At 39.9% G+C, this 14826-nt stretch overlaps 2 protein-coding genes across 2 annotated transcripts; both read right to left on the reverse strand.

Annotated features, from left to right (window-relative positions):
• Positions 1-1963: 1963 nt before the first annotated feature.
• On the reverse strand, positions 1964-6646 carry LOC140227930 (uncharacterized). Its single transcript, XM_072308313.1, has 3 exons — positions 5671-6646; positions 3120-4844; positions 1964-2163 (listed from the first exon to the last, which is right to left on the reverse strand). Exons 1-3 carry the CDS (start codon positions 6644-6646, stop codon positions 1964-1966), a joined length of 2901 nt encoding a protein of 966 aa, XP_072164414.1.
• A 48-nt stretch (positions 6647-6694) lies between these two features.
• Positions 6695-7808, reverse strand: LOC140227931 (uncharacterized; the record flags this gene model as incomplete). The annotated part of the gene is made up of 2 exons (XM_072308314.1): positions 7654-7808; positions 6695-7170 (listed from the first exon to the last, which is right to left on the reverse strand). Coding segments are annotated over exons 1-2 (483 nt in total), but the record flags the coding sequence as incomplete, so codon positions are not given.
• Between the last annotated feature and the right edge of the window lie 7018 nt (positions 7809-14826).

Below are 14826 nucleotides of genomic sequence, written 5' to 3' on the forward strand. Positions count from 1 at the left end.
GTTCCAACACCAAAGCTTTAAAAATTCATAACTTTTGCAATGACTGTCCGATCTTCCTCAAATTTTGCTGATGTGTTCTACTAATGTTGCTGCTTTCACTCAATCCACATTACTATTTGGGTTTTGGTTTCTTTTAAAGAATATGTGGGTCATCTGAAAAGCTACAATTGTACCAAGGTAGGAAAGTTGGACAGCCTGGCCTTACTATGGGGTCAAAGTGTGGACGAATTTTGAATAAAACAGAAAAGGATTTAGCACCTTTTGGAACAAAAATAATTTTCATTGCCTTATTTCTCCATTTCCTGACCAGTAAGTCAATACTTACCACTGATCATGCCAGGCTTTTTTTTTTTGCCATGCTAAATTTGAGGGAGAGGTGGCCCTTTAAGGGATTACATAACTTTAAGAAAAAAATAAGTTGAATCACTAAATAGACGGGGATATAAAAATACATGTTATAAATCATGGAAACATGTGATAGATAACGGTAAATTGGAAACTTCCGCAAGAGTAATCATTTGCCATTTGTCAGCTAAGATGAATATCACATGTTTAATTCTGCAGAATCAAAACATATGTGAATGTTACACACATGACAAAAAAAGTGCTTGCTTTTATTTTTGCATTAGTTTCTTGTTGCAAATAATGTGCAAAAAAAAATCTACTTTTGCAGTACATAAAAAGACAGATAAATAAGTAGACATATTTCATACATTCAATGTTGGCCAGAGGGAAGTTGACATGGGGATTATCAATCTGCATCTAGGGAAAATTCAAGACTGGTGCAATTCTAATAAAGTGACAATTAATTTGAAAAAGACAAATTATATGATTATAAAAAGTAAAAAATGGGAAGTTACAGTAAAAGGAACAATGAAACTATCAGATAATGTCATTAGTAGAGTGAATGAGGCTTCTTTTGTTGGAATATGCATTGATAGTCATTTGACTTGGAAAAGTCACATACAAGCTGTAAATAAATATGTAAGATGGAAGGTTGGTATTCTTTTTTAACTTACGACACTGTGTCCTCCAACATACACTTATTCTCCTGTACAAATCTTTTATCCAGTCCAACATTACATACGGAATTGAAGTGTGGGGGAGTACATGCAAATCTTAGGGTTAAGCTGCCTTCTTCTTAGTCAGAAAATGGCCATGCGAGCTATCACTTTCAGTCCACTCAGAACACCTTCTGATCCCCTGTTTCAAACACTGGGAGTAATGGACGTATTTGAACTGCATAAACTTTACATCTGTAAATTTATATTTAATTCATCAAAGGGAAATATGCCACATGATCTAGTAGAATATTGTCAAAATATTCAACATTCTTATTCAACAAGGGCCAAAATGTAAAACTATGTATGGTCAACTCTCACTTTCTTATATAGGAGTTAAATTGTGGAATGCTTTGCCAAAAAATTTAAGGAGTATTGATACCAGGAAAAATTTCCGAAGTAATTTAGCAAAGCATATTAAATCTGTATAAACTATAGACAATGATACTACAAATCAATAACGTTATAACAGTATCTTTATGTGTATTTTACTTGTTCATCATGTAATACATGTTAAAGGACCAACACCTATTAGCACCTGTGCTATCTCTTGGTTCTTTTAGCAACCTCATTGTGTACAACATTGCCATATTGTAGCTCTTTTTTTTTGATAAATACTTTTTTTTTATAAATACATAATCATTTATGTATTATATATTATGGATTATATTCAATATGTTTTTCGATCGTTTAGACAGTTATGTGTGCTATGTATTAATGTCGATATATATGTATTCAAACCTTCTTGTACATATGTTGTTGTTATAAATAAACTCAAACTCAAACTCAAATACACAGAAAGACAGACAAGCAAAGAGAAAGAGAGAGAGAGAGAAAGTGATTGAAAGAAAGAGGGAGAAACAGGGTGTGATGTGATTCCCATAGCGGCAACTCTATATACCTCACCTCTGTGACTTTCGCTCCTGGCCATGTAACTGATGCATCTTCTTGTGGCTGTGGAGAGGCAGGGCGCCCTTCTGCAGCCCCGTCCCGTGGAATCTCCTCTGACTTTCCTCCCCCTCTGCCCCGTCCTCTGTTTCAGCGGCTCCTGTCGTGGAACTCTCCTCATTGCTCAGGTCTGGCGTACTGACACTGGGTGGTCCTGAGGTTACAAAATAGGAGTGTAAAATGTATCAATCAGGCCAATGGAGTCTCTTTGAATAGGAAGCAGACCATATCAGCAACTGCATCAACTCTTATTCTCGCACAGGTGTTATTTTCTCATCTCATTCGCTAATTGTAAAACAGCAAAGAATTTTTTTCATTCTCCTTTTCTCTGTATGTTTTTTTTTTTTTTTTTTTTGTTCATTAAAAACAACAACAAATGACTCATAACAGTGACCAAAACCTTTGCCGTTAATGAAAATACTGGCTTTACACTTTGGCTCCAGTGACTTCTAAAATAGCACATAATATGCATGCTATAACGATCAGCATTACAACAAAACAATATACTGCACTGAAAAAAAAAAAGAAAGTTCTTTGAAAACAAACAAGGGATTATGATGGATCATTTGTAGTATTACAGTGTATATCCAAAAATCCTCAACAGGGTTTTTAGGTTTCCCACGTACCAGTGTATTTTCTTATAGATGAAAGAGAATAAAAACACATACCTCATCAGGAAGCACGCATGCTGCATTGTTAAGGTAACTCTGAGTTTGAGTGGTAGTACAAGTTAAGTTACGGAGGCAAAAAAAGAAGAAATGACTGCTCATTGGCAACAATTTAACTTTGGTGAGAGACTAGGGTCATTGATCTCAAAGTGATTGAAGTGATGCTGACTCCCAGGTAGTCTGAAGATGATTATTCATACAATGTTAAGAGTTAGCATAATTGGTTAATCTTGTGTTCCTTGGTCTTCATCAAATTTCACTTTTGGTTATGCATGTCTTACAGTCATGATTTAGTTTTAAAAAAAAATTACTGAACTGTACAGAATGGTGACTTTTGTTATTCACATCTGCTGGCACTACCTCAATCACTGGGTTTGTGCTTCAAGATTGACAGGAATAATTCTCTGCTTGGGAATACTAGCCAAAGATCAAGATCACTTACTAATGAGGTCAGAAGAACCTCTGACGCTGTTAGCTTTGTCGTCCTCCAACTTTATCCTGATGTCATTGGACTCGATGCATTGATGCTGGTTCAGCTCCTCTGCTGAGGTGCAAGATTTCTGGCACATGTGGCACACATACGATTCCATCGGGCACTTTTGGGTGTGGATCTGTTCCTGGGGCAGGAACACGGTGGCACGCGTGTGGCTGTGGAAGGCTTGGACCTTGCAGCCATGGCTCCTCAAAGCTGTGATGTCCTTGAAGAGCCTGTTGCACCCATGGCAGAGGAAGAAGCCGCTGGGTTGTGGCTTTCCGTCTCCAGACACAGCGCCCAAACTCTGCATGGTGGCTTGAACCACTGGCGTCGATCCCTCCGCAAAAGGCACAGACCTGTTCTCTGTGGCGGTTTCAGCTGTCAATGTAACCTCCGCTGTGGAGCTGCCTGTTTGGGTGATGCTACATATTTTCATATTGGATGGATTTGTTGTTGCAGCTGGACACTCACTGCTGGAAACATCCTGCTCCTTTATGGCTGCATTTGCATTGGAAGATTCTGTCAAAGCCTGCTGAGTGGGCCTTATTGGTATGTTCACCCTTCGTTGTGGTCTTTCATTCTTCTGAACATTACTGAATTGCTGGTTTTGGAGTCCTGCATTCAGAGTATTTAATGCCGGTGCGAGGCCCTGCACAGGCAGTGTTTGCAAGTTCTGGGGCTTGGGAACCACTTGTACCAGCATGCCACTTTTCAAAGAGGAGTTCCCTGCCACAGAGAGTTGGATGGGACCGGCATGGCTTTGCTGATTGCTCACTGGAATCAGAAAGGCGGTGGAGTTCTGTCTAGCTGGAACACTGCTGAAGACCGGCTGTGGGGCAACCCTTCGGAGCATGACAACCGGATTCATGGCCTGGTTAGCATTCACCACTGGTGACAAGTTCTGCTGGCCAGGGGTCACAGCAAGGTGGCGGGGCAAAACTCCAGGTAGTGGATTGACAATGGAGGCACTGCTGTATGGCTGCATCTGCTTGTTGACTACCTGGCAGAGCTCAGGCTGCTGGACCTTCACTTCTTGTGGTTTCCCTTTTGTAGCCACTGTCTGTGTGGGCAGCTCTGTTACGCTGTCTCTCTGGGTGACAACACCCCTGGTGCTTAGCATGAGGGCTGAGGGCTTATCCAAAAGCGATGTTAATAGTGGGTCGGACGAGTTGGTAACAACCTGGTTTTGGGCACTGGAAACTGGCTGAGTGCAAATTTCTTCCTTGTCTACTCCTGAGCTGATTGACAGACTGCTCGACACTGGAGGACTAACAGATGTTGGGGGACTGATGGAATTTGTAAAACTGGAAAATGGGAAGGTTCTTCTCTGGAGGCCTCTCTTTTTCTTGTGCCACGGCAGATGAAGAGCTAGCCTCTCCAGACTTGGAAACACCTGGGGACACTTGAAGCACTTGAAACGGCAGGATGGGAACTGCCCAACCTTCTGCAGGCAAACTGAGCACAGGTAGGACCTGGACTTCTCGCAGACTTCCTTCGGAAAGTCATGCTGGACAACACGGGCACACATGCCGCACAGCTCTTTGCGGAACGTCTTGAGCGCAGACGCGACGGGTGGAGCTGGCAGCGCAGTCCCTCTGCCCGGCTCAGGTCTCCTGCAGACTTCATAGTAGCTGAGCACCTGATTACTAATCAGCTTGATGAGAATGTTGGAATCATCATTTGCTCTGCTTCCTGCATATGGTGAGATCAAAATGGAAAGTTGATGTCACAAAAGCTTTCAACAACAACAACAAAAATTCATATCCTGCATTACCCAATTCTAAAGCTTCTTTAACTAGGCTCGATTTAGCAGAAATCACTATAATCATTTCATCCTGATTTTGCTCTACCATTGCAGATTACCATGCAACCTGACCATGCAACATGCCATTTCATCTAATTATTTCCTTGGTCCATTAACATGTCTAGCTATGCCACTGGTATGACGACATCTTTTTAAACACTTCTTACTTTTAATTCTATTTATTTAGTTTTATTTATACAGGGTGGGCTGGTCAGTAATCAAGAACTGTAAACAAATACATTCAAGATAACTATCATAACAAATAACATAAACATAACTCAATACATCAAACATAATAGAACAATTTGTAAAGAGAACAAAGTAAATAGTTTACGTGTCAATAGTTCACTTGTCAGTTGCTGCACGGCTGAACAAGCAGCTTTGTTGACTCAGAAACCATGATAGGTCATGTATGTTACTTCTGAAAGACTTTCAGCAAATAACAATATTTATCTTAGGAGCTTTGCAAATTTCAATACAGTTGACTCTTGTCATAATGAAGTTCTTGGGGCCAACGGTTTTCTTTCTCTATATTGAAATTTTGTTATTATCAAACTAAGAAAGCATACTAATGGATTATCATATTGGGACCTAAATTTTTACGTTGACAGGAATTTCACTACAACCTAGCTTGTTATAGCAGGAGTGCACTGTATTTGCAAAACCTGATCCTATGTTTTGTCCACTGACACAGACACAATTGCTAGATCTCACCACTGTGGCCTGCATCTTCCACTCTTCCTCCTTCAGTCCTGTCGGGTTTATCCTGCGAAGACCCTTCTCCTGTCTGTTCTCTCTCCTCCTCTTGCTCCTCCTGTTCCTCGTCCGAGTCGCTCCAATCTTCATAGGCATGCTTGTTTACGAGGCACGTGTGGTAGCCCAGGGCGGACGCGTTCCAGAATGATTTCGAGCACAGCTGGCAGGTGAAAGATGTGTTCAGGACATTGTCGGTCACGGCTGGGACGTTGCTTCCCCGCTCATCCCTCATACTTCGCAGTTCCTTGAGGTGCACAGGATCTTCAATCTTCTTCTTCTTGCCTTCTAACATCTCTTTATAATCCTCCTTGCACTTGTGCCGATTGAATCTGAACAGTGTCTTGAACCAGAACTTGCATGTTGTGCAGACATAGACAAAGTCCGGGGCTGGTTTCATCTTGTGTCTCTCCCCAAGCTGCAGATGATGCCTCTTCTTGTCCTCTTCGTAGAGGGCCTTGGACATAAAGAATGTTTCACAAATCAAACAGACAAAGTGCAAACTGTCCCCAATGCCTTCCCTGTGCGCCTGGTACGACGCTACATCTGGGAAATTGATGTTGCAATGGTGGCACATCTTCGGCTCCTCGGTAACATGGAGGGTCTTGTGCATGTTGCGCATCTTGTTCTTGTCGAAGACCTGGCAGCACATCGGGCACACATACTTCAGGAGTCTCTCCGCCAACTGTTGCTGGCAGGCATGCTGAATGAGCTTCTTGGCCGAGGGGAAGATCACGCGGCAGTGCCGGCACCGGACATTATCTAGACACTTCCGGACATGCTTCGAGTAGGCCTTGTGGTGATTGAAAGTGTCCTTGCAATACTTGCACGTGAAGCTCACTGAGGGCCTGCACATAGGGCACAGCCCTTGCAAGGCTTGGGGTAGGGATTTTGCTGTTTGGAGAAATATCTTCATGCATTGGGAGCACTTCTGCATATTCTTCCTTTGGTAGGCAACTGCTTGAGAGCTATTTACCCCCTCCCCTTCCACATTTTCATCTCCCTCCTCCTCGTCTGTGGAATATTGTGCCTCTAAGTCCCTCCTAATTTTGTTCCTAATTTCCCTTTTTACATGTTCTCTCAGTAGCTGCTGTGGATCAATGGCTTGTGCCGTATCCACAAACTCGTCTTGAGGTTCTTGCTTTAGACGACGAACAGTGACGATTTTGGGGGGCGGCTCAACATAATCTGGGTCATCGTCAACTTCTCGCCTACGCTTGGACCTCACAAGCAGCAGCTCTCCCTCTTCTTCGTCTTCTTCGGGGCTCAGACTATCATATCGAATGTCGTTGTAAGATGATGGTGATGCCTGGGCTGGGACAAACCCATCCTCTTCTGAGCCATCATCCTCAGAATCCTGTGGCTCCTCCTTGATCCATGACGTATCGATGACCATGGCCACCTCAGCACCTGCCTCTGATGAATTCAAGTCTCTCTCACGGTTTTCTGTATCCTCAGATCCTGGGTCAATCAAACACAAGACATGTTTCAATCTGATAGAAACCATTTACCATATTTCTATCACCATCTTAATTTGTACTGAGGAAATATTGTTGGTTAAACTTCAAAATGCAGGAAATTCCAATGAGATAAATGCAATCCAGAATTGTCTATAGTAGGAAAGCCCTATGCCTCCTTTTTCAATTTATTTTTTTCATTTTTTTTTTATTTTATTTCTTTTTTTTTACTGCACAGTTGTAATATTTTTTTATTTGCCATGGTATTTCTAGGCAGGGTTGGTGAAAATTGCATTTTCTTGTTCCTGTCACACTTTTCTGCTTCTAATATCACAGTAAATAATGTCATTTCCAACTTCAATTTTAAGCAATAAAGCAGGTAAATATCTTACAATGATACAGAAAACTCAGTGCTTCTTTTACTGAGTGCAGGGACATGTGAAACTATGATCATCACATATGACAAAAGCATATTGGAGAAACTCACCTTCCATTTTCTATGAAGTTCACTTTATTACAGTGACTAAAACCCAGAATGTCTCTTCATTCTGTGAGGTTGACAGCTTATATTTCCACCCAGCCACTTGACCAGTAGTTTCTCTGCATTCCTGCAGGAAAAGAGAGAAGTGAAGCTGAAGGTACTTAATCATACTAATAACAATAACAAAAATTTGCATTTGAGTACAGCACATAATAATCTTAAAGAGTCTCTATGAGCTTTATGTACAGAAATCAGTCTTATACATCAAAAAAGAGGCACAATAATACAAGTTTTTAACAATTTTACAAATCGTCGCTTGAGAATGATAAGGGCGTTAAGTTGTCACTAAACCCATAGTGTTCAAGACAACTTAACGCCCTTCTCATTCTCAACAGACGAAATTTGCTTAGTGTCCAGCTGTTTCAGTGAGATGAATATACGGGTCAAATGCCTGCTGAAATCTAAAAAAATGGACTTTGTATAAATGTACGAACAAAATTGTTTGTGACCGGGGCAGGTGAAACATGAAATAAACCATAAATTATGACAATGTCCGAGTTAAATTAAGAGAGGCACTCAAAAGAGCAAAGAGATAAATGAGTACATACAGTGTCAGCAGACAGATGAATACACAGATGGTTAAATGAATTGATCGCAGACATTAATATACTGTAAAACAAGGAATCTTCACATGCATTTAATTTTGCGAATTTCACGAGAGCCAAGATTCGCAAAATTAAAATGCACGCAAAAGTTCTTATCTATATATACACTATATACATTGAATGTTAGAGGCAACTCGCGAAGATTTCATTCCGCATAAAAGGCCGTTTGCTCCAATTCACAAAAATTTCATGCCGCGAAAATATTGTTTTACAGTACAACGAAAAATTCTGGTGTTCTTCACTAGCTGGGGGAAAAAAGAAAGTACATGAAAGCTACAATTTGGCCAAGGGCAGTCTAATCACTGAATTTGTCAACAAATGAACCATATACATTGTACTTTCTACATTTTTTTTTTTTTTTTTTTTTTGGGGGGGGGGGGGGAAGCAATTTATTAAAGAAAGATGGCCAGTATGGTGATCAAGTGCAGAAGTTAAATATGAATTTTAAAAGGAATAGTGGTGACACTTTTGAATGCTTAAGTTGTTCTGTTTGTTTTCTTCTTTTCCAGGCATTGGAATTGAAACTACAAGTTGTACAGGTACTCTTTGTTTGTTTTTCATCGAGGCTGATCTATTGCATCTCCAAGTTTTTATAGGACAACACACTTCAAATTGTTGGAATTATCTGTTATATGCCAAAAAATTGATATTTTCATATTAGTAGTCCAAATTAGATGAGCTACACGGTAGTGTGGGGGGGGGGAAATCACTTGAAAGTCTCAAATTAAGCATATGACCTCTCTTATTATAATAGTGCAAAAGTTTGAAGGGGATAAGAGTACATTTAAGTGGTGCTGTGAAATTTTAACAGTTGCCTTACAAAAAAAAAAAAAATATATATATATATATATATATATACACATGTATATATATATATATATATATATATATATATACCTACATATTGCTTGAAGCATTGTACACTAAGTTTTAAAAGGTAAATTTCAACCTGTCAAAAGACAAAAAGACAAAAACAGGTCTTCAGTGCAAAAAAAAAAAAAAAAAAAAAGAGAGAAAAAAAAAACATACCAGGCTCCAAGGTTTCATTCATTTTTTTCTCCTACTGCTACTTCTGGGGTAAAAAAAAAAAAGTGGGGGGGGGGGGGGGGGGGAGGCCAAAGTGGTGACACCCTATATATTCCTATGTATGGGCGCAAAACAAAAGTGCCCCCCGGTTCCACCAGCCCTGTGTACATGGGTTTATAGTGACCTCGTCTACAGCCACTATGTCTATTTTCCAATTGGTCTACTGGCATATCGTCTATTACCGATTCGTCTAATACCCATTTGGTCTACAACTCGTTTTGTCCAGTACCCATATTGTCTAATAGTCACTTTGCCCACTACCCGTACTGTCTAATGCCCAACTGGTCTAAGGAGCATTTCGTCTACAAAACAATTCATCTAATAGCCAAATCGTCTACACTCACAATGTCTATTTGCCATGTCGTCTAATATCTATGTTGTCTACTACTAGTTAGTCTACTCCCACCTCGTCTACAAGTCATTTAGTCTACATTCACTTTGTCTAGTTATCATATCGTCCAACCCTTAGTTTGTCCATACCCAATATGGTCTATACCCATCTGGTCTACTCCCAACTCGTCTACTCCCAATTGGTCTACTCCCAACTGGTCTACTACCAACTGGTCTACTCCCAACTGGTCTACTCCCAATTGGTCTACTCCCAACTGGTCTACTCCCAACTGGTCTACTCCCAATTGGTCTACTCCCAACAGGTCTACTCCCAATTGGTCTGCTCCCAATTGGTCTACTCCCAATTGGTCTACTCCCAAGTGGTCTACTCCCAACTTATCTACTCCCAATTGGTCTATACTCGTCTATACCCAATTGGTGTACTCCCAACTGATATAGTTTCACTCTCAACAATTTACCCAAACTGATCATTTCCATCTGGTCATGCTAATAATGAATATACCATTTTGTCTAGTGTCCAGTCCGTCTCACTGTCATGAACTATTCATATCAAACCCTGCCCTTGATTAGCACAAAAATCAATATTAGGCTATTCTAGATGTTAATTATTCCGCACATGCTGAATATAAAGACATACTAATCAATGGTGAGACATGACTATCCAGTCTACATTCTGGCCGTAAAATAACTAAATAATGATAAAGACTGTTATCACACGATGGCAAGGTGCGGTATTTGAATGCTGAGTTGTAATTGCTTGATTGTAATTACTAGCAGACATACTCGTAGACGTATGGTGGTATAGTTGTGCATATAATAACCGATATTAAATGTACTTTTAGAATTTGACATATGAATAAATGAATGTCATGGAAATTTCGTATTGTTTTTAGTTGTTGTCCTCGTGAATGTTGACTATAATTTGAAATAACAGGTCGTTTGTGTGTGTGTGTGTGTGTGTGTGTGAGTGTGTTTGTGCTGAGTTATACATGAAGTATGAAGTGTGTATGGTTTGAATGGAGTTTTGGAAATCTGCTTTGTAAGGAAGAGGATTGACACAAAATGGAGAGAAACTGAACTGTTTTGTGATGTAACATTTGATTTATTTTTGAATAAATAACAACTTTAAACGTAAACATGAAAAGTCCCAATTATTGGGTAAATGGATGCAAAGTTATGGGCCATAATAGAAAGTTGCTCAAAAAAACTTAACGTTGACCTCAAAAAGGATATTGACCCCTGCCGGTGACCTTGGACCTTGTGTTGACCATTGCATACCTCAAAATTTTTAAGTCTGTATTACCAATCTTCCATCCAAGTTTGATTGAAATTGGAGCATTTAATGGCACCTAGAAATTCAAGATTTTAACGCGTAACAGACAGACGGAAAGATGGACGGACGGACAGAGTCTCGGACAGAACGACCCCAAAGTGATCCCTTATACCTCAGTCACACTTGGGTCAAACCCACTATCTCGGCGCAATTGCGTGAAATATGTGTCGTCCGTGTTTTTGCTTTATGGACATTGAATGATCACGCTAGGATGTTTTATTTATTATACAAGGTTCACTCTTGAAGATAAAATCCATATCAATGACCTTCTTCTGCCAAAAAATGAGAAATCAGGAAAGGCATCCGATGTAGTAATGAAATACCACGTGTCGCCGGTCAAATATTTTCTAAATTTCCGTATCTTGCCAAAATTTAAAGAAGAGCCACTGCCCCAAAACTTGATTAATGTAAACATACATGATCCCTTCATTATATAATAGTCAAAGTTATTTATATAATAGTAGCTATATTGCACATGAATCATATTTTTATGTTTCAACCTTCTTTTTTTTTTTGCATTTAACCGTTTACATACATCAGTACGTGGCAGACAGAATAAAGAATACTGATAATGTACTTCTAAAGTGTTCCTTTTCATTTTACCATATTTATGATTGTGTATCAAAGTTGAATGGATGGAGTGTTGAAGTTTGGACATATAAATGCTGCATGATTGCTTCTGATATAAATTACACATCCACCACAAAAATAACACAGCAAGTTTTTCACACTGTGACATTATCTTTTTTCCCTAAAAAATTGTCATAATTAGAACATAAAAATTTAAACCAAATGGGGCACCAAGAGTGTTCAACCTATTTCACTGGGAAAAAAAGAAACTGGATGAAGTAGACTTAGATAACAACAACAAAAAAACTATAACTAGTAGTAGACCAGTTGGGAGTCTAGTTGGCAGTAGACGAGTTGGCAGTAGACGAGTTGGCAGTAGATGAGCTGGCAGTAGACGAGTTGGGTGTAGACCAGTTGGGTGTAGACTAGTTGGGAGTAGACGAGTTGGGAGTAGACCACTTGGGTGTAGACGAGTTGGGAGTAGACCAATTGGGAGTAGACGAGTTGGGAGTAGACCAATTGGGTGTAGACCAGTTGGGATTAGACCAATTGGGAGTAGACCAGTTGGCAGTAGACCAGTTGGGAGTAGACTGACTGGTTATTAGACTAATTGACTATTAGACAATGAGTTGTAGACCAATTGGCTATTAGACAAAATGAGCTGTAGACTATTTTATTCATAGACCTTATGATTAATAGAATAAATGGTCAATAGACATAATGGGTGTTAGACGAAATGTGACTTAGACAAATTGGACATTACATAAAATGGCTAGTAGACGAAATGACAATTAGACTAATTGGCATATAGACAAAATGGTTGGTAGACGAGTTGGTAGTAGACGAAGTGAGTTTAGACGAGATGGCATTAGACTAGGTGGACAGTGGACAGGGTGGTTGTAGACGAGGTGCCAATTTACCTGTACATGTAGGTCTTATGGACACAAATGCTGCTGATGATATCCTCTATAATAGGCCCTATAGAGTAAAATAGACTATAAGTTCTCCTCCTATTGCAGTTGTTAATGATGTAAGCTTTTTAAGATGTTGGTTTAGAATTACCATGCGAAACCAAACAAGGATTAATAGTGTATAAAAATCAATTTCATATGGGCACTGGCCAATACCTGGTTTTATTACTTTTTTTTTCTTTTTTTTTGAACTCAACCAAGAAATGATGAATTAAATCTTGGTGCATGTTCTTGACAGCTCCTGTGCAAAAGTGTAAATTGCAAACACTAAATTCACTGCAATTTTTATATTTTTTTTTTACTGGCTTTACATAAACACACTATGATGATGGTCACAGGTGATTCTTGCTGAGAGTCTATCTGAAAATGACATCATAATAACTATGCCTCTGTACTGTGCAGTGTGTGGTCCACTTTTATTGCAAGGCATGTACAGGTATACCGGCACGGTCTACGCATATTTCATTTTTTTTTTTTTTTCATATTTCATGTACTCACAGCACAAAAATTTCTGAGTTTGAATATCAAATCCACCGCTCAGCAGCTGCTCTGTGTATTGAAAGCAAAATAATGTTCGTGTTAATGTACCGTACTATTGACTAGATCTATATGATGATCGTTCTTGAAATTAACAGAACAATAAGGATGTTGGCTCCTAAAATTTGATTATTCCAGAAAGGGCTTCACATTAAAGCAATTAGAATTTAGAAACGTCTACTAGCAGTATTCTACGTCTACTAGATGTCTAGTAGTAGTACAGTTCAACCTCGATTATCCGGCCATGTCGAGACTGACGCTCATCCGGATAAGCGAATTGGCCGGATATGGGAGACACAATGTTAATGTACATTTGTATATAGCTGCCATCCAAGCTGCCGTCCCAGTGCACTGGCAACTAGGCAGGTAAATAGCGTACCCCCCAACGGTGGTGTAATCTATGCTAGCCTGCGCAAAACTGTAGTCCCTTCTTCAAAAAAAAAAGTATATCTTTGTGTGAAAATCATACATGTTTTACCTCATTAGATATTGAGAAACCTATCATGCACATCTTATGAAATTCGTGAAATAGATCCATGAAAGTCACTGATTTTTCTCAATTTTTGGATAAAAAAATAAGTCCTTCACTGTGTGAACGCGTCCGGATAATAGAGATTTCCGGATAAAAGGAGGCCAGGTAATCGAGGTCGAACTGTACCAACAAGGATCAATTTGCATTTTTGGTATGCCAAAAGCTCACAATAAGAACCAGACTGTGTCTAAATACTACACTCTTTATTTTCATATGTTGTCATTTGCTTATGAAATACCTACAGCTACACGGAGCTGTGCAGAGCTCTTCTATATTCATGCCTCACCATACAGGCTAGCTGATATACATAAAACACTGCACATTCATTCCAGCTGCCCAAAGACACCAACAGTTTTAGCTAGCTGTGCGGCACGGGCATTCGGGATTCGCCTAACCCCGGGGCGCTCCGGGGCTGGTCGAAGTTAGGATTCGCTATGTGAATGGGTGGGATGATCGGGAGGTAGTTGAATGTCGTGTCTGGAATTTCGATATTTGCAGCCACATTTGCTTTCCAAACAGCAACCTGCAAAGTGTTTAGTCGGGTCCAAAGTTTCTTTTCTTTTATTTTTCTCGCTGAAACACGCCCCGGCACGAAAACAGGCAACTCTGTTAGCAGTTAGTGTTATAATCCAGGCACTTCCACACACACTACCAACGTGTAATAACGCGCAATCCAGTTTTAACTACTTCACAACGGGAACCGACTGCGGCAATGTGCTTTGGAGAGAAAAATATGTGCGTTATTGGCTGACATGTCAAAAGTGGATTTGGCCGAATTATATGACTGAATCTACCTAACATCTATTAATACCATGAAACATAGAGTAAACATACTGTCAAGTTGCGTATTAGATTTTCAGCAGTTTACATGAACGTAGGAAAATAACTGCGCATGAAATATGCACGTGCACGACGTAGCTTCGCGCAGTACGGCGCATGCTACGTGGTGATCAATGCGGTAGTCACGGGTTGAACGCGCTGCTATGCTGGCATCATGCACGCAGCGCCCTGTGTGCGGAACCCGCATAAATATCGTCAAGAAAACACAGAGCCTATGGCGAGCAATCACCACTCGACGATATAATCTTTGAACACTGTATAGTACAAGGCAGTACACAAGAAGTACAACCGTTC

Source organism: Diadema setosum, chromosome 4 (assembly GCF_964275005.1).
Source record: "Diadema setosum chromosome 4, eeDiaSeto1, whole genome shotgun sequence".
Lineage (NCBI taxonomy): Eukaryota > Metazoa > Echinodermata > Echinoidea > Diadematoida > Diadematidae > Diadema > Diadema setosum.